This window comes from Entamoeba histolytica, genomic scaffold, assembly GCF_000208925.1.
Source record: "Entamoeba histolytica HM-1:IMSS scf_1104750518539 genomic scaffold, whole genome shotgun sequence".
Lineage (NCBI taxonomy): Eukaryota > Evosea > Mastigamoebida > Endamoebidae > Entamoeba > Entamoeba histolytica.
Window position 1 is genome coordinate 16,997 of NW_001914861.1, and position 23,863 is coordinate 40,859.

At 26.4% G+C, this 23,863-nt stretch overlaps 15 protein-coding genes across 15 annotated transcripts, besides 1 other annotated feature; 7 read left to right on the plus strand and 8 right to left on the minus strand.

Annotated features, from left to right (window-relative positions):
• Positions 1-27: 27 nt before the first annotated feature.
• On the minus strand, positions 28-1,089 carry EHI_148100 (actin, putative; the record flags this gene model as incomplete). Its single annotated transcript, XM_652440.1, has 2 exons — positions 28-363; positions 409-1,089. 2 exons carry the CDS (start codon positions 1,087-1,089, stop codon positions 28-30), a joined length of 1,017 nt encoding a protein of 338 aa, XP_657532.1.
• A 35-nt stretch (positions 1,090-1,124) lies between these two features.
• On the plus strand, positions 1,125-3,059 carry EHI_148110 (uncharacterized protein; the record flags this gene model as incomplete). Its single annotated transcript, XM_652439.1, has 1 exon — positions 1,125-3,059. One exon carries the CDS (start codon positions 1,125-1,127, stop codon positions 3,057-3,059), a length of 1,935 nt encoding a protein of 644 aa, XP_657531.1.
• Positions 3,060-3,090: 31 nt separating this feature from the next.
• On the minus strand, positions 3,091-4,335 carry EHI_148120 (uncharacterized protein; the record flags this gene model as incomplete). The annotated part of the gene is made up of 1 exon (XM_652438.1): positions 3,091-4,335. The coding sequence occupies one exon, from the start codon at positions 4,333-4,335 to the stop codon at positions 3,091-3,093; it is 1,245 nt and encodes a 414-aa protein (XP_657530.1).
• A 190-nt stretch (positions 4,336-4,525) lies between these two features.
• On the plus strand, positions 4,526-6,142 carry EHI_148130 (beta-N-acetylhexosaminidase, alpha subunit; the record flags this gene model as incomplete). The annotated part of the gene is made up of 1 exon (XM_652437.2): positions 4,526-6,142. One exon carries the CDS (start codon positions 4,526-4,528, stop codon positions 6,140-6,142), a length of 1,617 nt encoding a protein of 538 aa, XP_657529.2.
• An 88-nt stretch (positions 6,143-6,230) lies between these two features.
• On the plus strand, positions 6,231-7,613 carry EHI_148140 (uncharacterized protein; the record flags this gene model as incomplete). Its single annotated transcript, XM_652436.1, has 1 exon — positions 6,231-7,613. The coding sequence occupies one exon, from the start codon at positions 6,231-6,233 to the stop codon at positions 7,611-7,613; it is 1,383 nt and encodes a 460-aa protein (XP_657528.1).
• A 60-nt stretch (positions 7,614-7,673) lies between these two features.
• EHI_148150 (uncharacterized protein) lies at positions 7,674-8,549 on the minus strand (the record flags this gene model as incomplete). The annotated part of the gene is made up of 1 exon (XM_652435.1): positions 7,674-8,549. One exon carries the CDS (start codon positions 8,547-8,549, stop codon positions 7,674-7,676), a length of 876 nt encoding a protein of 291 aa, XP_657527.1.
• Positions 8,550-8,894: 345 nt separating this feature from the next.
• On the minus strand, positions 8,895-11,015 carry EHI_148160 (cullin, putative; the record flags this gene model as incomplete). Its single annotated transcript, XM_652434.1, has 1 exon — positions 8,895-11,015. One exon carries the CDS (start codon positions 11,013-11,015, stop codon positions 8,895-8,897), a length of 2,121 nt encoding a protein of 706 aa, XP_657526.1.
• Positions 11,016-11,187: 172 nt separating this feature from the next.
• Positions 11,188-12,673, minus strand: EHI_148170 (protein phosphatase regulatory subunit, putative; the record flags this gene model as incomplete). The annotated part of the gene is made up of 4 exons (XM_652433.1): positions 11,188-11,774; positions 11,833-12,237; positions 12,288-12,450; positions 12,506-12,673. The coding sequence occupies 4 exons, from the start codon at positions 12,671-12,673 to the stop codon at positions 11,188-11,190; spliced, it is 1,323 nt and encodes a 440-aa protein (XP_657525.1).
• Positions 12,674-12,888: 215 nt separating this feature from the next.
• Positions 12,889-14,241, plus strand: EHI_148180 (uncharacterized protein; the record flags this gene model as incomplete). The annotated part of the gene is made up of 1 exon (XM_652432.1): positions 12,889-14,241. One exon carries the CDS (start codon positions 12,889-12,891, stop codon positions 14,239-14,241), a length of 1,353 nt encoding a protein of 450 aa, XP_657524.1.
• Positions 14,242-14,470: 229 nt separating this feature from the next.
• On the plus strand, positions 14,471-15,156 carry EHI_148190 (Ran family GTPase). The gene has a single exon (XM_652431.2). It carries the CDS (start codon positions 14,474-14,476, stop codon positions 15,131-15,133), a length of 660 nt encoding a protein of 219 aa, XP_657523.1. The 5' UTR covers positions 14,471-14,473; the 3' UTR covers positions 15,134-15,156.
• Positions 15,157-15,275: 119 nt separating this feature from the next.
• On the minus strand, positions 15,276-17,024 carry EHI_148200 (serine/threonine-protein kinase, putative; the record flags this gene model as incomplete). Its single annotated transcript, XM_652430.1, has 1 exon — positions 15,276-17,024. One exon carries the CDS (start codon positions 17,022-17,024, stop codon positions 15,276-15,278), a length of 1,749 nt encoding a protein of 582 aa, XP_657522.1.
• A 266-nt stretch (positions 17,025-17,290) lies between these two features.
• On the minus strand, positions 17,291-18,664 carry EHI_148210 (uncharacterized protein; the record flags this gene model as incomplete). Its single annotated transcript, XM_652429.1, has 2 exons — positions 17,291-17,797; positions 17,861-18,664. 2 exons carry the CDS (start codon positions 18,662-18,664, stop codon positions 17,291-17,293), a joined length of 1,311 nt encoding a protein of 436 aa, XP_657521.1.
• Positions 18,665-18,839: 175 nt separating this feature from the next.
• Positions 18,840-20,178, minus strand: EHI_148220 (protein kinase, putative; the record flags this gene model as incomplete). Its single annotated transcript, XM_652428.1, has 3 exons — positions 18,840-19,658; positions 19,808-19,891; positions 19,969-20,178. The coding sequence occupies 3 exons, from the start codon at positions 20,176-20,178 to the stop codon at positions 18,840-18,842; spliced, it is 1,113 nt and encodes a 370-aa protein (XP_657520.1).
• Positions 20,179-21,491: 1,313 nt separating this feature from the next.
• EHI_148230 (60S ribosomal protein L37a, putative) lies at positions 21,492-21,858 on the plus strand (the record flags this gene model as incomplete). The annotated part of the gene is made up of 2 exons (XM_652427.2): positions 21,492-21,494; positions 21,558-21,858. 2 exons carry the CDS (start codon positions 21,492-21,494, stop codon positions 21,834-21,836), a joined length of 282 nt encoding a protein of 93 aa, XP_657519.1. The 3' UTR covers positions 21,837-21,858.
• A 338-nt stretch (positions 21,859-22,196) lies between these two features.
• On the plus strand, positions 22,197-22,613 carry EHI_148240 (uncharacterized protein; the record flags this gene model as incomplete). The annotated part of the gene is made up of 1 exon (XM_652426.2): positions 22,197-22,613. The coding sequence occupies one exon, from the start codon at positions 22,197-22,199 to the stop codon at positions 22,581-22,583; it is 387 nt and encodes a 128-aa protein (XP_657518.1). The 3' UTR covers positions 22,584-22,613.
• Positions 22,614-22,749: 136 nt separating this feature from the next.
• Positions 22,750-23,863: part of a repeat region that runs on past the window's edge.

The following is a 23,863-nucleotide window of genomic DNA, read 5'->3' on the forward strand; positions in this document are numbered from 1 at the left end:
TTAACATTTAATTTTTTTTTCTTTACGTTACCCACATTTTCTATCCACAATCCCTATTCCATTCTCTTCATAATCTTTTTTTGTAACCCATATATTTTGAATAGATTTGGTGTCAGCAATCATTGCTCCTCCTCTCCACGCTGCATATCTTTGGAGCGTTGGTGTTTGTCCCTTAATAATCTCACAAGAAAATGAAGGGAAATAAGTATGCATTGTATTTATAACTTTTTCTCCAAGGTTTGGGATTAAAGAAGTACCACCAGCTAGTATTAATCTATTTGATACTTCCATGATGACGTCATAGTCACATTTCATTAAAGACTTTAACACAGTATTATCTACACCAATGTTACTTTCATCTATCTATGAATGAGCACTTTTGCATTATCAATTAAGTTAACAACAAACTACTAAAGGAAATAATAACTCTCTACAATAACTATTTATATCAAATTGATTAAATGTATTGGGAGTTTCTTTTAATTGGTCAATAAATGAATCTCTTGCAAGATTAATATAACTCAGAGATGAATGTTCTGGTGGATTTGGAATAATGTTAATATTCTCTCTCTCCATTCTATTTACTATTTGTTGTGATAAGAAAATACCTGCGTGATTAAGTTGAGTTATTGAGTTTTCAAGAACATACCCTGAAAAAACTACAGAACACCAACAAGAAATATTTCCACATTCTAAAACTAATCCATTTGTTTGTCCATATGATAATGCAACTAAAACAGGAGATGGAGATGAATAAATTTTATCAATACCAAAACGTTCAAATAATAATTCATATGACTCATTTCCCATAATTCTTGGATGATCATTTGACTTAACCCATACAACAGAGTCACTGTTATATATTTTAAATACCTCTTCTAATGTCGAAATAAATGCCTCTTTATTTAATTCTCCATTTAATATACATGGTTCATAATCTTTCATGCATTGTTTTGAATTTAAAAAATTTGAATTAATATATTTGTTTTCTTGTTTATAACAGAAAGGAGACATTCTTAATGATGGGAGTTCTTCATTTGATAATCCTGCTTTGATTTCTTTTGTCCCTACATCTAATATAATCGTCATCCTTTTATATTTTTAAGTTCATACAGATTTTTCAGATGGCTTTATTGTGGGAAGAAAACACCTCTCTTTCTTCTCAAAGTTTAAATCAATCATTAGAAGAAATGATAACAGTAGAAGAAACATCCATTGAAGAAATAGTGCTATTTCTTTCCTCTCATAGTGTTTATCAACATTTTATGATGCTTGTTTCTTCATTAGACAAGTCTCAAAATTGGTCAGAAGAACAAATATATAAGATACAAGAAATATCTGTAAGATTTTTTAAAGAACGTCAAAATTGGTGCAGTGAATTACTCAAAAGTTGTCAACCAAAAGTCATTAATAAAATTCTTTCTATCGCAATGAAAATTAATAATCGACTCAACGGGTATTGTGATGAATTCTTTGATATTAATACGTTCTACAGTTATGTATATTATCAAATCTTTTTCTCAAAAGGAATTAGTTTAGAAAAACAAGTTGATGCATTAAAACAATTCAAAACTATTAGTCACATAGAAAAAGGAATAAAAACAGTTCTACAACATAATGAAATTATTAATAAATATCAGATTCTTCTACACTATTTAGACAAATGTTCATTACAAATGAGAATAGATTATTTATCATTCATTTATCAAAAAATTCAATTCACTGAACAACAATTTGAATTAATGTTACGGGAGTTATCTTTTAAAAATTATCAAATTGATATCTCATTATATTATGATATATTTAATCAAGACCATCTCACTATTAATCAGTGTTACTTAATGCATCTGGCTCTTCAATTATGTCATTCTCCAAAAGCAATTCACTTAATTTCATTGATATTTTCACTTTATTCAAATAAAACTTATGCAACAACAATTTCTCCTTCTTCTCAGTGGACTTTGACACAATACATCATTTATATTATTCGATGTCTTCCATATTCAACAAAAACATCATTACTATCTAATGGAGTTAATTTAAGAATTTCTTCACCAGTTAAACGAATACAAAAACTTGCATTAATCTTAATAAATGAAATGGAAATAAGTAATAAAGAAAAAAGAACAGATTATCAATGGAATATCAACTTATCTATTGAAGCTGATGGTATTGAAGATATAAAAGAAAGCAATATTCCAATTGATGAGAATATTCTCTCTACTGAGAATGAACAACAAGAAGATAAGAATATAATAAATAACGTCTCATCTCAAATTAAAGGATTAAATGAAAAAGAAACCTCTGAACGAAAAGTGAAAAAACCAAAACATATTATTGAATGGTTAGAATTGTTTGATGACTTTACTAATAGAACATATGAAGAAGTAGAAATGACATTAAGTATTGGAGTAGAATTGATTAAGAAATCAAATAAATTTGTTGGACCTTACTTAGAGGAGATTATAAGAAAGATATTAACAATTAAAAATATTTATCGGATAGAACAATTTGAAGAATGGCAAATTGCTATTTTATATGAAGTTGTTACCGATAAATCAATATATTGTAAAAAAAGAGGAAGTACTATTTTAATCGAAAAAATTTTAGTTGATAAAGATATTGTACTTAAAACAATGAAAAAATGTGGTTATTATCAGGACTGGATAGACCCTTTGAGAGAATATATTGTTCAATGGTGTTATGAAAATAAATTTGAATATAATATATGTCAAGCAATTGATTATCTCAAAGACTATGGCAATGCCAGTATTGTAAATGATTGGCTTATTCTCTATCAAAATTGTCGTTCAAATGATCGGGTAGTTCTTTCATTACTCTCAGGATTACTCCAAGTAATTTCTTTAATTTCTCCTGACATATTCATATGGAATTGTAGTGATCAAATCAACAAAGTGCTAAGTCAATTACAAGTTGATACAGTAAATCATCCAAACAAACAAATTAGAATGACAGCAACTGTATTAATGGACCAAATTACTACTATAGTTACCACAGAAATAAAGTCTGAAACACAAAAAGAAATTTTATTGTTTTAATTGATAATTAACTTATTTACTTTTGTTTTATTCATTGAGAAACAATATAACAATCAGAACGTAGTCCATAAAATACTTTTGGTTTTAATAAATCATTTCGGGTAGTAAATTTCCATCCAATATGACTTTCACAAGATTCACATACAATAATTTGCCAAGCATAACCTTCAAACCATGAAAATTCATAAGATGGTTGTGTTTCAACTCTCAGATTAGAACAGTGAATTGCTGTAGTTACAGTAAAAGTAAATCCTGAAGGATTAACATGATTTGAACTAATCCCACTTGTTGAAATTGAGAAGATATTTTCAGTTGGACAAAATATTGTTTTAATATTAAATTCATTACAACATGCACACTTTAACTGAGTGGATTGAATACAATGAATACATATTTTAATTGCATCTTCTACTGTTTGTGCTCGTTCATATTGTAATTCATCTTTTATAGATAATGGAAGATGACTATGAACTGCTGTAAGAAATTCGTTTGTGTCTTGAATTGATTCTAATTGTTCAGAAATTAAATCTCCTTCTATTTTTTTTATAAAATCAATAATTTGTTTTTTAGAATGTTCAAGACAATGTAATTTCCAATATTGATAACCATAACATCCATTATTAACAATCATTGAATATAAATAACTTATGTCTTTCATATCCGGAATAATTTCTACTTTTCCAATTGGAATTATTGTTTCTCTTCTGTTGTTTGTAATTAGTTTACATCGTTTAATCCCTTTGAAAATAATTGCAATTGAACTTTCATGATCTTCATATTTAATTACATTACCTATACATCCATAAACTTCTTTTAATTCACTCATTTCAAAACTATGTTCATTAATAATACATGCACGTAATATACCATTACAACTCCTTATTAACTGTCTAAATGTTCCACACAATCCTCCTCGTAAAATAAATGGTGCTGTTGTATCAGGCTGAAGAAATACATTCCCAATAATTAATGGAACAACTAATTGATGTTCTGTTAATTCCCCTTCATTCGGTGGGATATATTGCTGGCTTAATAAATAACTATAAGTTAATGGAGTTGTTTGGTAAGTTCTGTCAGGTTCATTATCACTTTGGTTAATACTCTCATCTGGTTCAACTTCTAGTTCACCCTCTTCAGTAGTATGTCTTATAATTTCTATCATTTGTCTTTGTAACAGAACATCAAAAAAATCTTCTTCATCATTACTCTCATCGTCAGATACTGGCTGATGGTTTTGACTGTTATTAAAGGATATATTTGAATTGTTATTATTCATATTAATCAATATATTTCTTAGTTTTGTTTTTAGTTTTGGTAGTAATAACAAAATTAATTTTTATGTTTTTATTTAAAAAAATAGAACTTAAAATTCGCTCATTATTTTTCTTATGTTATTCATTTTCATTGTATTTATCTCTTCAGTATTTGCTGGAAATGGTTTGAACGTCCAAAACCAATTACTTTTAATGCCATATCCAAGCTCAGTATCATTTCAATGGAAGTCACCATTAGCTATTGCATTAACTTCTTCTATTCAGTTAAACGTAAAGTCAACTTGTAATACTGATTGTATGAACTTTCTTAAATCAAACTTCAACCATACCATTTCATTCCCTTTACAACAACAAACAGGTTTACAAGATTTTAAAGTATCATTGTTTAAAGAGATAGATTTACCAAGAATAACTCCATCAGTTTCAAGTGTTATAACTGATGTTGTTGTAGAGTTATCTTCTTCAAATCCTATGCCAAAATTACAAATTGGATTTGATGAAAGTTATATTCTTGAAGTTACTACTAATAGTATTTCCATTAAAGCAGTTACAGTATATGGTGCACGTCATGCATTTGAAACATTACTTCAATTAATTAGAATTTCATCAAACAAATTTGTAATTTCACAATTACCAATTAAAATAAGTGATGCACCAAGATTTAAATGGAGAGGATTAATGGTAGATCCTTCAAGAAATCCATTATCTCCTTTAATGTTTAAAAGAATTATTGATACATTAGCATCAGTTAAAGCAAATGTTTTGCATATTCATTTAAGTGATGCACAAACATTTGTCTTTGAGTCAAAGAAATATCCATTGTTACATCAAAAAGGAATGTATGACGAAAGTTTTGTTCTCACACAATCTTTTCTTAGAGAATTAGCACAATATGGTGCTAATAGAGGTGTTATTGTTTATGGAGAAATTGACACACCTGCACATACAGCATCATGGAATCTTGGATATCCAGGTGTAGTTGCTAATTGTTGGGATTATATTGTTAGTACATCAATGAGATATGGAGAGAATGTCCTTTCATTAAATCCAGCTAATCCAAATACATTCCCAATCATTGACGCATTAATGAAGGAATTATCCGATACATTTGGTACTGATTATGTCCATGTTGGAGGTGATGAAGTATGGACAAGTGGATGGTCAAAGTCAAAGGAATATAGTGACATTCAAAAATTCATGAAATCAAAAGGACTCAATTCTCTTACAGAGTTAGAGGGATATTTTAATAAATATGCACAAGAACAGGTAATTCATAATGGTAAACATCCAGTTGTATGGGAAGAAGTATTTAAAAAAGGAAATGCTGATAAAAATACTATTATTCAAGTATGGGATGATATTCGATTACTTCAACAAGTTGTTAATTCTGGTTATAAAGCAATCTTTTCCGCAGGATTTTATTTAGATAAACAAATGCCATTATGTAATAGTTATGATTCTAGCACTTGTGTTAATACCCATTCGATGTGGGTATGGACTAATAGAGATATGTATGACAATGATCCTGTTAAATCACTTTCATCATCAGAAAAGGAAAATGTATTAGGAGGTGAAGGCTGCTCATGGGGAGAAAGTACTGATGAACAAAACTTCTTTGACAGAGTTTTCCAGAGATATTCTGCTATTGCAGAAAGGCTTTGGAGTAAAGAGAGTGTTGTTGACAAAGAAAGTCATGAAGTTCGTGCAAATTATTTAAGATGTCTTGATGTTAGAAGGGATATCATGAAAGGTACTGGACCGTTGTACCATTCATTCTGTCAACTTCCAAAGAAAGAGAAGAGTAATTGATTAAAGAACAAAAAAGTTCATATCTATTTTTAGATTAAAAGAGAGAAGAAAAAACAAAAAATAAATTAAAAAATAAAAATCGACTTTTATGAGAGAAAAAACTAAAAAAAGAACAATTAAAAATATGAACACTCAAAACAATACTATGAACGATGACAAATGTCCTTCAGCACGTCGTATTATTGACCAATTAAAACAAAATCAAATTGACGAAATTAATTTGTATGATAATCATAAAAAAACATTATTATCAATTTGCGAATATCTTATTGATTCAGGAATTAATTCTGATCTTTTTGAACAATGTTTAACACAACAAGTATTCATGGAATCAGACATTCCACAGTCTCTTCATAATAAAAGATCATTGGCATTTGTTATTCAATTTCTTGAATGTGTAGAACCACCATGTTGTGAAGTAGAGAATTTACCAAAAGTTATAGCTAATGTAATTCAAATTTATTGTTCTGATAGTAATGCAGAAATATTAAAAACTGTTCCTTCATTGATAGGAATAGTTGGAATGATTTCTGTATTTCATATGTTTGCGCGTTCTCAAATACAACCAAGTGAACTAAATCGAGAATTAAATATTTTACTTCCTGCAGCCTCTGAACAGCCATATGTAGCCTCGTCTAGAAAATATTGTTTAGCTGCTACAGAAGCATTATTAAAAGCACCACCAAAAGATGAAACAACTGATAGCTTTAAGTATTTATCAACTATACCTGACGTACAATATATTCTTTCTCGGTACCCATTAGATAGGACAATAGATCATATTAAACAATTATTATATCAATACAAAGAAAGTAGTATACAATCAACACTAAGAGATGTTTTCTATGGATATCTTGATGGTAGAGTTGTTTCTAAACCATTTTCATGGCCTACAACTGATTTTATTTCAATTAAAGAAATACAAACAGCTATGAACCTTGACTCATCAACATTTCAATCAATTGTATTAGGAGAAGACCCAAAAGTAAAGGAGTTCTTAACTCAACAACAACCAGAAACTTTTGAGACATTACAAAATCAACAACTACCTGCTAGTACACAACCACTAGCCCAACAACAAAGGCAACTTATGCAAGTACAACCTAAAATCAAACAAGAAAAAGAAGAACGTAATATAAAAAAAAAGGCATTAAATTCTAAAAGCCAAGATGCAACAAAACCAAAAATGGAAGATGATGAACATAGTAAATTAAAGAAAAAGAAAAGAAGATTTAGTGAAGAAGAAACACAAAACTTAATCGAAGGAGTTCAACAATTTGGTATTGGACATTGGAAAAGCATCTTAAATGCTTATAAATTTGATGGTAGAAGTTGTGTTGATTTAAAAGATAAATGGAGAAATATTGAAAATTCAAGAAATAGGATAAATAAACAAAAAGTCCAACCACAAGTATCTCAACCCCATTCGAACGCATCTATGTTACCTCCTTTTAATTCTGATAATTTTTAATTGATTTTTTTAGATAAATTACAAATGAATGAAAAAAAAAATAAATTAAACTGTTTTGGTTTAAGACAAATCAGTATTAGACACAGGAGGTACTACTGCTTCTGACATTTGTCTTTCTTGAACAATTGGCTGAATAACCATCTGTCGAGAATGAAAAACTTGTTGAGTAACTTGAGCTGGAGTTGTTGTTTCTTGGAGTTGGTCAGTATTTGAACTAGAAGGTTGTAATTGAGTTGGTTTATTTTGTGAGAGATAAGCTTCATCATATCTTCTTTTTAATGTTCTTGCACTAAAACGTATTTTTTCTAATACTTGTGGACCAAGTTCAGTTGTACTATTAATGACTTCAGTAACTATTTTCCATATTGCATCACTTTTAGCAAAAGGAATACCATTTGAAGCCATAATTTTACTAATTTCAGAAGTAACACGTTTTCCTTCGGAGGTTCTTTGTTTTTCAATTTCTTTTTTAGGTTTCATTTCCCATTTAGCCTTTCCTTCATTTTCTAATTTTTCAAGTCTTCTTTTAAGTTCAGGAGACATTTTGGTAGATTTACTTTTCTTTGTCTTATTATCCTTGTTAATAGGAGGTTGTCCAGTGACTGTTGTTTCAGTTTCTGGTAAATTCTTTTCAGCTTTTTCAGCTTGTTTTCTTTTTTCTTTTTCTAATTCTTCCTCTCTCATATCCATTAATTCATCATTAATTTTTTTTCCATTAGTATATGCTTTAACAACATATGGCTTTAATTCATCTGTAATGTCTTGATGTTCTTCAATACAATGACAACACGCATAACCTCTAGACATTCTTTTGAAACAAATAATACACATATAATGATCTCTGTCAATCTTTTCAACTAGTCTATCTCCAAGCCAATCAACTGTTCTTCGTTTTCTTTCATCAACAGAATGTTTTTTTGGTTTTTCTTCCTCCATTCTAATATGTTGATTTTTAAGTTCTCTTTCTTTGCCCTCCTTTCGGCATTTTTTTTCTTTTTTTCTTTCTTTTTTTTCTTTTATTTTTTTATTTTATTTTTGGTGAATTACTCTCGTTTTTTGTTCTATTTTTTCTTTTCTGTTCTTTGTTTTGGTAATTTTTCTTTTTTAAGTTTTTTTATTTTCTATTTTATTTTTGTTATGGTGACATAAATAAATTCTTTGCCTCTCTCTATCTTTTCTTTATTTCTAGAATCTTTTATGAATTATATAAATAACTTAGACAAACCTTTTTTCATCTAAACTGAACTCAATTAAAATAAATCAGTTTTTATGTTTATTATGTTAAGCCAAATAGAGTAAGACGTCTTCATTTTTTTCATCCTTTTCTAAATACTCTCTTTCAATTAATTTATCTATTCTTTGTTTAATTTCTTCAACGTCTGGTTTAAAATCAAGTTTTGGTGTTATAGTAGTTAATAATTCTGAAACAGTCATTTTCTTTTCTTTTTTCATAACTCTAACAACAACAGCGTCAATTCTTGTTTCTCTATCTTTAACAATCTTTTCATCAACTTTTTCTTTTTCTTCTTTACTTTCTTTAGTTTGGAATGTATTAATTTTGATTTTAGATTTATTGTTATGATAATTAGAATTTAACATAACAACATCTTCTTCTTTTATTTCTTCAGGCTTTTTTATTTTACCATCTGGTGATTGAACACAAATTAATTTCTCTTTTCCCATTAAACTTTTAATTTGTAACATTAAAATATCCTCTTCACCTTCAAATTTACTCTTAAGTTCTTTAATAGTTTTACCTTCACAATTCATTAAAATTTCAAATTGTAACACATTCATTGTAATTTCTATATTACCAAAACAATGTGCTTTTACAGAAACAATTCCTAATAATGGATTAAAATCAACTTTACGATTTGGGTGTTCTTTAATATACCATTTTCTCATTATTTCTTCTCCTTTTTCTATTTCTTTTGGTAATGAAATACATCTAATTGTAGGACATGCTGGCCATGATGTTCCATTAATAACAACCATTCCATATTGACCGTTCATACCATTTTTATTCATTTCATCATTTAAAGACTGATACCATCCTTTTCCTGTTTCAACATCTTTAACCATTTCTTCTAATTTAAATGTGTATGAATTGCCACATTCTTCTCTTAATTGTTCTAATACAATCTTTTCATCTTCAGCTTGGAATCCTTTATATAATAATCGTTTAGATAATAACAATTGATAATGTTGTTCAAATGTGTCTTTTCCATTGAGAAATTTAAATATTTGTAATATTTTACTTGCCCATAGTTGGTTCATTCCTCCTTTTCTTAACATTCTATCAGCAAACTTCACTAATGCAATAGCAATATCATTATCAAATGATGAAATGAATTTTTCAAATGATATTTTAATAATGTTATTAATCATTGGTGCTTGTTTTTCTAATTGTGATAGATAATCATATAATGAAAATATTTTATTGATTTTTGTTTTTTCATCTTTTTCTGAACAAAACTCTTTACCTAAAGTTACAATAACACCAATTAATGCCTTCTGAATATCTTCATCTTTTTTTACTCGACTTCCTAATGAAATAAATAATAATATTGAAGAAGTTTTTTGTTGTGAAATAAATTGTTTTAGTTGAGTTAATTTAGTTGTTAGAATTAATGGAAGTGTTTCTGTCATTAATTCTTTTTCAGTGAAAGCAACAGTATCAATTTTCATTGTTGGGTAATAGGATTGTGCAATATGTTCTTCTCTATCAAACATTGATTTAACACTATTTAGATAATCTTCTAATGTTTCAGATATTTTATTTTGAGCTGCAGATGAGTAAAATTCACTTGTTGATTTTAATAATTTGTCTTTGAATTGATTTTGTAAATTACAATCAAACATCATACTAACAAGAGAAGATACAATAGCATTATCTGAATTATTTGCTCTTAAAGTATTAATAAGAACAATTAACATATCAATAATAGTATTTGTATTATTTGACAATACAACCTCACGGAATAAACCAAATGCCTTTGAAATTAATGGATCTTTATTACTAATACGATCATAAGGAAGAAGTAAATTTCGTAAAAGAGCTAATTTCTTTGAAAATATAATGTATTGTTGATGAAGTTGATTCAAAGATGGCTCTATCACTAGTCGTTGTTTGGTTAATGAAGCTAATGAAGTAAGGGTTGAATCTACAATACTTGTGATTTGTTCAATAATATTTCCTTCAGGGGAGTAGCATAAATTAGAAATATAATTATAAACTATATCATATGAGAGTGTTGGTTTTCTACCATTAATAATATCATCAAGACAAGTAGAAATAGCAGTGAGTTTTTCAGTTTTACGATTGGTTGTAGGAGTGGTTTTAGTATTAATGAAAAATTGAATTTGGTTATTCTTCTTCAATTGAAATAATGTTGTTGTCATTTATTCTTTGTATTTTACTTTTTTTTAGTTAAACTTTCGTTTCTTTGACTTTATTATTTATTATAGTAAAATAAATTATAATGTTTATCACTTTTTATATTTTTGTTAATTATAAAAAAACACAAAATAGATTGAAGTATAACCATTATATCATTCATACACAAGGAATAAATTATCCCATTGTATAATAACCATTGAAAATATAAAGATTATTACTAACAGCTGTTGCAATAAGATTTTCTGTTGGGTGGAATCTTGTCAATGCCACTTTAGCTGAATAATCAATTGGCATTCCTGGAAGATGATCTCTTGGTGCATATTTCATTAATAATTTTGTTGAAAGAGGCTCATTGCTTGGAATAGAATTACGAGGAATAGTTTGTGGTAATGGAGCAAGAACTTTAGGTTGGAATCGATGACTAAGTAATGGTAATGTTTGTTTATTCTTTAAATCATGGACAATAAATTCTCTATCATAACTACCAGTAACACAATATTGATTAGTACCATCTAATGAAAGATCAAATTTATCATATAAAACATCATTAGCTTCAAGTTCAGAAAATCTAGAAATAAGATGGTCATGAATTGGAACAATAGAAAGTGGTCCATCAGATTTACGTAAATCGAATTTTCTAATTGATAGATAATCTCTAACTACTAAAGTATTACCGTCTTTTGTCATTTTAATGGATGAAATAGAAGGGAATGATTCTTGTCGTTGTGGATTAGCGGAATAATCATCTGAATTAACAAAGACTATTTTATTATTATAACTTTTCTATAATTTTTATTACTACAATATATTAAAACAAACATTTGACTGCAGATGAACAAGTTTTTGTTGCTCTAATATCACATAAACGTACTGTTCCAGTAGAAGATCCATACATGAATATATGATCACTAAGTTCTTTTGATTCTACACAAGTGATTAACTCTTTTGATTCATCAACATTCCATTCAATTAAGTTATAACAAGAGTCACAATAATCGAAATTCCACAAATTAACTTTTAAGAAATCTGCTGATAAAAAGGTTTCCATATCACCCATTGGACATAATGAGTGTATTGGATATCCATGGTAATTACCATATGTTTGTTTTAATTCAGGGAACATTGTTTGTTGATCAGGGACATATTCAGGTATTTCAGAGCCATGTTTATAATGTGTAGTGTACATAGTTCTTGATGCAGTTTTCCATAATTTGATTGTTTTATCTATTTAACATTATTATTATGTAAGAAATGATAAACAAAATAAAACAAACCGTTTGTTGTTAATAATAATGTTAAGTCATCAGTTGGTTGATGAACAAATTTAACAACATTAATTTTTTCTTCAATTTCTAAACTTTTAAGACAATCAAACTCTTTTTCATGTGATGCAAACTCTGTCCAGAATTTAAAATCAACTTTACCTAATTCATCGTTCTATTAATTATAAGTAATTAGAATTTAATAAATCATTTGGTTATACATAACAAACTTTTGACTTCTTAAACAATACAACTCGTCCTCCATAATCACCTGCTGCTAAATAATCTCCATTAGGAGAAAATTCAATTGTAGAAACAGTGTCTTGATCACTGATATCATCTTGAATCGAACGGTCACCTCCAAAAACTTGTGTTAATCTCCAATCAATGGAATACATTAAGGACTTTAGTTTTTCTTAGATCCTTTAACTTAATTTTTTATTTTTAAGTTTTTCAAAAGTAAAAAAAAAAAAAAAAGAAATAATATTAATTCAAAATCAGTTAAAAAATGATATTAATAACATTATTTTAAAACCTAAAAAAAAAATAAACTTATGTTAAAATGAAGTAGTTCAAATAAAATCTCAAATTTTTATTGATTTATTCTTTTTGGATGTACAGAAAAAGTGGAGATCCAAATTCCTTTATAAAAGACAGACAAATTGAAAGACAACTAATTCGGTTATCTCGAAGAGGAAATTTTATGGCGAAAAAAAGGATCATTGAAATTGATGATGAACAATTAAAAAGTTATGAAGAAATATACTCTTTGTTAAATTCTAAAACACTTATTGATCAATACCATGGAACTCAAGCACTAAGGAGGGCAAGTGAAAAAGAAGTTGAAAATGGGTTTTTATCAGAAGAATTTTTGATGGCAGGTTTATTGAGTCAACCTATTATGAAACTTAATAAACTACCAGGATTAATTCAAAATGAATTATTGATAACAATGATAAATATTTCATCATTACAGAATGGTGCTGAATACCTTATTGCTAATGGATGTTTGGAATCATTAGTTAAATGTTCAAAGTCACAATCAGAATCAAGAAATAAAGCTTTATGGTGTTTAACAAACTTATTATGTCATAAAAAATTGAGTTATAATGAACAAGGAAGAAAAACTGTAAACCAAATGATTCAAACAACTATTAAATTACCAGAAATAAATGAATTAGTATTATGGACATTGAAATGTTGTGGATTATATTATCAAAGATTAGAAGGTGGAGATGAATTATTCCAAATTTCTATTAATGAAATAAGAAATAAATTAGAAAAAACATTTGATTATGCAATTATGAATAATGATAGTATTATTTGTGAAGTATTATCACTTTATGAATTATGTCCAAATTTTCTAACTGAAATAACATTACAAAATATATTAAGAAGTTTTGAATTAAAAGACATTTGTATTAAAGAAAATGTATTACATATTGTAGAAATTATGTCATTATATACTAATGGAATGGTTTTTGTATTATACGAACAAATTATACAAAATTGGTTATGTACAAAGATTAGTATGAATGAAAATCAAACAATAACACTATCAATGATTCTTCTTATATATAAATCTATTGATATTCATGAATCATTATTCAATCAAATTAATAAAACTTTCTTAAATGTTTGTACTTCAATGTTATTTTGTTCATTTATTCCAGTAGAAAATCAAAATGATGTTGGATTATTTCTGATAATGTGTTGTAAATATCATAATCTCTTTCAAATAGTCTTTTCTTCAAATAATTTCTTATCATTAATAGAGCGTATGGCATCTTTATCACAAACATTATTAGATAAGGTTATAGAACTCGTATTTTGGATTCATCATCAACCAAATATTTGTAAAAGTATTAGTTCATTATTTATTGATCAAATAATTGATGTCTCAAAAAAATATATATTAACAGAGCATACTAAACAACAATTATATTTTCTTCAAAGGATAAGATAGATCTAATTTATATGTTCATTAAATAGAACTATAAGATTTTGTAATAATTTAAAAAAAAAAGAAAAAACAAAAAGATGTGAATTTTTTTGTGAACTGTTAAGAAATAAAAAGAAGTAAAAAATAATTAAAGAAAAACTATAAAGTCAACGAAAAAGTAAAAAAGAAAATGGAAGTGAACCCTGAGGGTTGTTTTATTATATTTAAAGATGATATGTAGAACTTTTAAAACATAATGCAACAACCAGACGGTATTCCAACATTTAAACTTGTTATTGTAGGAGATGGAGGAACAGGAAAAACTACATTTGTTAAAAGACATCTTTCAGGAGAATTTGAGAAGAAATATATTCCAACCATTGGTGTAGATGTTCATCCAATGCTTTTTAATACAAATTGTGGACCAATTAGATTTGAAGTTTGGGATACTGCTGGACAAGAAAAATTTGGAGGATTAAAAGATGGATATTATGTTCAAGCACATTGTGCAATTATTATGTTCGATGTTACATCAAGAGATACTTATAAAAATGTTGCAACATGGTATAAAGATCTTGTTCGTGTATGTGAAAATATTCCAATTGTTCTTGTTGGTAATAAATGTGATGTAAAAGATAGAAAAGTTAAGCAAAGACAAATTACATTCCATAGAAAGAAGAATTTACAATATTATGATGTTTCAGCTAAATCAAATTATAACTTTGAAAGACCATTTTTATGGATTGCTAGAAAACTTACTGGAAATCCAAATCTTGTTTTTGTTGCTGATCCAAGAATGTTGAAACCAGCTGAAATTGATCCAAGAACCATTCAACAAGAGTCTATTGATATTAATGATCCAAGTATTCCAATGAATTCATTTAATGATGATGTATTTGGAAATGGACCTATCTAAATTGATTACTGTTATGATTGTTATTTCTTTTTTATTTTCATTTTAATAATAATTATAATATTTTTATTATTATTTATTATTTTTTTTAATTGTAAAAAAAATAATTAAAAAGTTTGAAAATAAATATGAAACATTATTAAGTTTAATTATTCTCAATATGATGATATTTTTTGTAGAAATAACTTGTTGGTGCCCACTCAATAAATGGATGTTTCAAAAGTTGGGTTGCAGACCACCTCTTTTCTGGATTATAAATAAAACATTGCTCTACAAAGTCTACAAATATATTATCCCAATATTTAATTCTCCTTAAACCCATAGCTCCATTAGTAACAGTTCTAAATAATAACTTAACAATACCATCTTCTCGATATGGACTTTTACCTTCAGCTAATTCTTGAGCAACACATCCTACACTCCAAATATCTGCTTTTTCATCATAAACTTTTTGTAATACAACTTCTGGGGCCATATATTGTTTTGAACCAGAACGAGTATGAGGATTTAATGACTTACGTACAACTAATCCAAAATCAATTAACTTCACTCCTCCATCATCCATCATTAATATGTTTGCAGGTTTAATATCTCTATGAATAAATCCTTGAGAATGGATATATTCAAGTGCCATTAATAAACATTGAATAACGTATGAAACATCACACAGTGTAAATATATGACTTTTATCTTTAACTACTTGTTTAATACTTCCACAACTACAATATGGCATTGTGATATAAACCCTATTATCAAATAAATAACATTTATCAATTTGTATTAAAAATTCATGTTTCCATAATGCCATTCGTGCAATTTCTTGTCCTAATTTTGAATATCTTTCTTTCACTGTATGTTTTAATATCTTTAATGCAACAACAGTACCATCAGATTTTCTTTGTGCTCTAAAAACTTCACCAAATCCACCTTTACCAACTGACTCAAGTCTTCTTACTTCTACAAATGGATTAGTTTGAGAAACATATTGCATTAAATCATCTTCTTTAAATTCTGGAGTTGTTTCATCTTTTTCTTTTTTTATTAATTTTTCAGTCACTAATATTTTTTGTTGTTTTGTTGCATATTTCTTTTTTCCAATGTATTTTAAAACCTCACAAAGTTCATCAAAATGTTCAAGACATTCTTCTGGATATAATCCATCTTCTTCTACTAATTGTTGTGCATAACTTAATAATTCTGATAATCTACCAGCTCGTGTGTCTGTAATAATTTTAGGAGGTGGAACAATTCTATGTCTACAATTTGCTAATAATGAAATTGATTCATTTAAATCATCTAAAGAAAGTGAAAGAAATACTTTTCTTAAAGTAGAAGTTATATGTAAAGAATTTCTACGAGAAATAGTAACAGTAGAATCCATTGGAATAACAATACAAGGAATTTTTGATTTTTTATAAGAAATTGTTATAATTCCATTATAAATAGTAAATTCTAAAGGATCAGTTTTTCCTCTGAAAGTACAATTAAAAGTTTTAATTTTTTCTTGCCAATCTAAAGCTAAAAAATCTTTTCTGAATAAAGTCCGAATATTTCTTGTGATAGTTCTAAATATTGTCAATAACGCATTATGATCACTTATATTATTTGTTCGAATAAATAAATTTCTTGTTGTATAAAATTCAATTTTAATCATTTTTATGTCTTGACTATCAACAACTGATGCACAATCAAAAGAAGAAAAGAAAAATTCTTCTGGTGTTGGTCCATCTGGTGTATAGAAAGAAGATTCTGGATAGACAGTAACTGTTCTATCTCCAAAACTAAATAATAAAATAGATGGAACCATTTCATTTATATGTCCCCCAACACAAGCATAATATACAATTTCATTAATAAATTCTGCAGGTATTTCGCGGTGATTAGGAAGAGACATTAACTAAAACAATAACCAGTTAAATTAACAATTCTTTTTTAATTCTTTCTTAACTCCTTTTCATTATATTAAAAACTAAACATAATAATTAATTTTATTATTATTATTTTATTTTTTATTTGAAAATTTAGTTCTGAAACAAAAAAGGGTTATTCCATTTATCTTCTTTATAAAACAATCGATTGAAAAATATTATTTTATTTGTTTAATTGTTTATTTTAATGAGAAAACAAACCGACTATAGACTTGAATTTGTATAAAGTTATTTAGTCTTCTTCATCATATAATGGTTGATCATCATCCATTTCATTATAAAATATTGACCATTCATTTTTTACTGGAGATAATGAAGGTAAAAAAGCACATAACATTGATATTAAATAAACAACCATACTTCCATTTTCAAAGTATGTAGCAAAAGTTGTTTCTTCAGAAATAATACCTGAAAAGAATAATAAGAAAATAAGTACTAATAAAAATAAAGCAGTACATGCAGCAAAATAATTTAATTGTTTTTGAATAATAGGAATAGTTACTTTATTATATGTCATAGCAAGATGATATAATGCCCATGAATAAAGGAAGAAATATAATAACCCTTCAATAACATCAAAAAATATTGAAGTACTATGAAGAGTATTTTTTGGAATTAATACATTTTGAACTGAACATACAGCATGAAGAGTTGTATTTGTTAATCTACAAACTACAAAAATTGATAATAGTAATACTCGGGTTATCCAAACTACTTTTTTTGATGAAGTTCCATTTTGCTAATTAAATGAATTTATTATTTTATTAATTTTATAATTCTTATATTAAATATTTAAACAAACTTTCATAAATGAATCAAGCATAAAGAATAAATAACAAATAAATACAACATTAAATACTGAATATGATGCTTTACTTAATGCAAAAACTCCAATCCATTGAATTGAATATGCAACAGCATTCCATGGAAATGTATGACCAACAACAGCAAATACTAATAATCCATTCATTAATTGTAATCCATTAAATCTTCCTTTCTTCTGTAAATATCTAAGTTCTATAATAACATAGACAATAAAAATAATTACAGATATACTAAATACAATTAATGAATATAATATATTAATTTGTGTATATCTATCTGTTGAAGTAAATACATTAAGATTCCCTAAAACTTTAATACCATCTTGTGGTTCATTATCAATTAATTTTAATGAAATTATACCTTTTCCTTTTCTATATACTTTTTGTTCAATAATTTCTACTCTACCACAAATAATATCTTTTCTATATGTACATGTAAAATTAAATATTTTAGTTTCATTAATTTTATCATCTTTATCAATAAAATTTACTTCAATAGCTTGTGACTTTTTTTCATATATTGTCATATTATAATTATTATTAATATTTATCTTTTGTTGATACATTACCTTTAATTCTAATTCATTCTTATTTAATACAGGTAATGTAAATTGAAACCCATCTCCTTCTACTGATTTAAAACCACTTTGTGTCTTTAAAGAATATTCTGATGGTCCAAATATTCCTAATATTATTGTAAATAAAAAGAATAAAATTAAGAATATTGTCATAACAATATAATGTATTTTTCTAAAATGTGCTAATTGAATTTCACTCTCCATGAACTTAACTTATGAGTTCAAATTATGAAATAATTTTTAAGTTTCAAATTATTACAAATAAACAACTTTTTAAATAACTATTCTATTCTTTTTTATTTAATTTAAAAAAATTTAAATTTAAACTAAATTAAAAATGACAAGACACAGATCCAATCAAGATATATTTAAAAACACATCACTTCTTTGAATATCTCTCTTTTCTCCTCTTCTCTAACATACAGAATTCTTTTAATCTACCTACCAAGTTTCTTTGATCAGCTAATGACCATTCATCCACAGTATAATTGGTCCATTCTCCAATTCCATCCCGTTTCATTAATTCTCTAAACATGTCTTTACAGAAATCATGTAACATAACTTCCATAGCACTTGGTCTTTTTGATGGATCAAATTGAAGAATACTTTCTAATAATTCATATGCATTATCAGGTGAGTCAGTATACATTAACACTTCATTCATCCCCTTTCCATTAACACGAGGAATTTTAGTATAAGGAGAATTTGGGTTCATAGCCAAGACCTGTTCGACTGAAGGAGAACCAATAATGGAGAAAATTTTCACTAATTGATCTGAAGTTGTCATTCCTCGAAAAAGTATTTGACCAGTTAATAACTCTGCAATAATACATCCAACACTCCATATATCAATTGAAGTAGTATAATCAACACACCCAAATATTAGTTCTGGTGCTCTATAATATCTTGTACAGATATATGCGGTATTTGGTTGGTTTGCTTCAAGGACTTTAGCTGCTCCAAAGTCACATATTTTTAATTCTAAATTTTGTCGATTAACTAATATATTTTGTGGTTTTAAGTCTCGATGACATATTCCTTTTGAATGTATATAACTTAGTCCTCTACATAGTTGGTATGTGAATAACCGTGCATGTCTTAATGGAATTGGTAACTGTTCTGCTGCATAATCATGTAACATTTGGTGGAGACTTTCAGGATAACATTCAGTGACTAAATTCAAACATGGTTCTTTATACTGCAAAAAGTTAGCATTTAATTTTTTATGTTAAATAAAGAATTTTCATTTACTTAGTTATTAGAAAGTCATAATAATAAAAATATTACTTACTTCTTTCTCTTTTAACAATAAAATACTTTCATAATAATAATCTAAGAAAAACAAACATTAGGCAATATTGTATAGAAATGATCTAATAATTCTATTACATTAGGGTGTTTTAACTCTTTCATAATACCTAATTCCCTATTCTACAACAATTAATATTTTTTATTCACTCATTTCATATTTTACTAGCTCAACACAATGATAATTTATAAAAACAAACTTTTTGTCTTGGATCTTCTAATATCCGTTTAATAGCAAATATATGTTGTTCCTCATCTATAACACCAACAACAATTCCAAATGTTCCCCGACCAACTATCTTTAAGACACGATACCTTTTTATTTCTGATTCTAATATAATACCTTCTTGCTCTCCAAAAATGGAAAGTAGGCTTGTTTTATTTTCTTTTTTAACAACATTCTTCTCCATCACATACAACCCAACCTTTCAATGAAATTTCTGGATTAACTCTGATTTATTCACCTCTTTTAATTATTTTCTTTAACTTTTTTAACTATTCTTTTTCTTATTATTTTTATCTTTTTAAGTTCTTAAACCTTTCTTTATTTGTCTCTTTTCTTTCTGAAAAATCTTCTTTTTATGTTTATAAAACATTTTTCTTTCTGTTTCAATTTTTTAATTATTTAGTTCGATTCATTTCATCTTTTCTTTCTTTTATAAGTTCTAAGTACAATTCTCTTTGAAACACTTTTACTTAAAAATTTATTAATAGAATGTGGAATAGTCTTTAAATTACTCAAATATCCAATTTTATCATAAAAGAAATAAACTTTGAGGGGTAAATGTGACTAAATTAGAAAATAATAATACTATAACTTTTACTAATCATTTTTCTTTCAAAAGGTTTTTATAAGTTTCACATATTTTATAAATTAGATTCTTCATTATATTGTGTTATTAAACAATGTATATAACTTTTTTATTCTTTAAGTATATATATATTTTTTTGTTATATTGCTTACAATAAAGCTATAAAACTTTGTTTATGAAGATAGTAAACAAACTATTCAATTTAGTTAAAATATATTATTATGTCAATTTTCAAATGATAATAAATCATCTTATTTAATTTCTTCAATAAAACAAGAAATATTTATTACTTTAAACATTGTCAAACAGAAATAAATAAGAAAAAGAATTTATATTTTATTTATCTTTTTATTTATCTTTTTATAAAAAGAAAATATAAAAGATATGTCATTCAGTTTTGAAATATAATATAATATAGTATTCTAAATGATAACATGATTAATTGTCTTATTTAAGAATAAAAACAAAATTCAATTATATTACTTTTTTATAACACTAAGTTTTAAAATTATTAACTAAATTCATTTCTTCTTTTAAAAAATTATTATAGGAATTAAGTTAAGTGTTTAAAAAGTTATATAGACATATTGATTATTTAAGATAATTAATTTTATTACTATAATAAATTAATTTATGAATTGTTTATATTTCAAGTTTTTATATTAGTAGTTGTGCAAAAAGGATTAATATGAAAAATAAATTATCATACATAATTTGAAGATTCAAGTCAATTAAATTAAAGAGAAAATGAATGAAATAAATAAAAATTAAGTGATTTATTAATCAACAAAAATATAAATTCTTTAAAAAATAAAAATAATAATAAATAATAATTTTATAATTAAAAAAATAATAACTAATCAAAAGGGAAAAAAGAAACCCTTGAACTAAAAAGTCTTGCACACACATCGATGGTTTGTTTAAGTAACATAAGTTTAATTAAAATTCAAAAGAATAAAATAATAATCGTTAATTAGGCTCGTAGAACAAAGAAGGTAGGAATTGTCGGAAAATATGGAACAAGATATGGTGCTTCTCTTCGTAAAGTCATCAAGAAAATCGAAATTGCCCAACACTCTAAATATATTTGCCCATTCTGCTGTAAGGAAGCCGTAAGAAGAACTGCTTGTGGAATTTGGGAGTGCAAAGGTTGTGGAAAACAAATTGCTGGTGGAGCTTACACACTCTCTACCATTTCTGGTGCTACTGTTAGATCCACCGTTAGAAGACTAAGAGATGCTAAGAATTCACAATAATTCAATTGTCTTCGAGTGTGAAATTATTTTTTGTTTTATTGATAAAAGAATTATTTTGTTATTTCACTCTTATTTAGAAGGTTATTTAATTTGTAAATATGTTTCAATTATTTTCAAAAATCAATAAAAAAACATAGTCAATTATTAAGTTTCTTCATAATTTTATTTTATATTACATTTTATTTATATAAAAAATGTGGGAAATTAGAAGAACTATAAAAGATTTAAAAATAGATAAACAAGATTTGTCCAAAAAACACCATATAAAATAAAACAAAAAAAAAAAGAAAAAATAAATAAAAAATATGAAAAATCAGCTGAACTAAAAAAAAAAGAAACTATAATTGTATTATTTTAGTAATGAAGGCTGTATTCATTTTTGCACTTATTGTATGCATTAACGCATATCCATATTTTGGAGTTTCTGCTGTTGAAAAGGAAATTGCTGAGCAAAAAGTTTCAATGATTGATGCCCGTATTGAAAATTTAGAAGATATTAGAAGAAGACTTTTAGATGCTCTTGATGCTACTTATGAAGATATGTTTAACTCTGGATGTACAAAAGCAAAAGCTCAGTTAAAAAAAGTAGTCCAGGAGTTAAGAAAAAAAATTGTTCGTGTTGATTCAAAAATCAGTTCAACAAAAAGTTTATTAACTAAAGTCCTTTCTGGTTTGAATCCAAGAGCAAGAAATTCTGTTATTAGACATTGCAAAGTTGAAAGACGTTTCGCTAAAAGACTTTTGTAAACACCTTGTCTAACTTGGTTAATTTTCTTCACTTTTTCATCTTCTTTTCATTCTTCTTTTTTGTTTTTATTCATTATCTTATATTCTTTGTTTTTTTGTTGTAGGAAATTTTATGTTTTTGTCTGATTTTAATATTTTTTATTTTCAATAAATTTAAATTAATAATAAAGCAATTAATTAAGTATTAATAGAACTAGTTTCTATTGTTAATGACTCGGGGGAGACTAGTCACATCCCTGAATCTTTTTTCTAGCAGTTTTACGGAGTATGTTTGGATGTGATTGAAGCAATATTCCATGACATCCATCATGTTTTTTATTACAAGGTTTTTAATTTCTTTTTCGATGTCAATTTCAATTTTTAATTCTTTAATTAATTTACTACTTTCTTTATTTATTAATCCATTTATTGAGATTATTACTGGGATTGTTTTGACTTATTTTATTTTCTCTATTTTCATTAGAATATTCTTTAATTCTTTATACATATTTCTTTTCTTCATTTACACTCCATTAATATTGTGATATTCTACAATAGTCATATCAAATAATAGACAAGTTTTGTTCTTTTTATCTAATACATATATGTCTGGTATTTTGTGATATTGTCATTCACTTTTAGGCATTATTTGTTTGTTCCATATCATAGTGATGTCTTTATATTTGAACACTGTTTCATATGGGGGTTTTTATATTGTTTATTTCCTGTGTATTTTCTTATCAATCAATATGATAATGCCAATATTGTCATGTTTTTCTATTTGTGATTTTTTATGATAAATACAAGATAGTAAGATGTGTTCTACTGTAGCTATCTTGTCTTTACAAAGTGTTGAGTATTTCAGTCTTTCATTTTTCATTATTTTTGCTTTCCTATACACACAAAATATTGCTCCATCTTGCATTTTAGTTAATTGTAGAAATGCATTTTTCTTAATATTGATGGACTTCCATGCTTTCATTGTAGTAGTTTTATCTACTCCTTTTGACTCAAACCATCTTCTAAAGTGTCACTTGTTTGATGACACTTCCATTTTTTGATGTATTGGTCGGTCAATAATTTTTTTATTTCTACTACTACTTCTTTTCTTTTTTCTTTTCAACAATTTCATTTATTATTTCTTCTATTTTTGTTTCATTTATTTTATGAATTAATGTTTTTTAATTCTATTCCATATTCCATTCTTACTATACCATCTCTCTAATATGTTATTTCCTATTTCACTTTCTCTGGTACAGTAGTACATCACTGTTCTAATTAATTCAATAACATATTCGTCC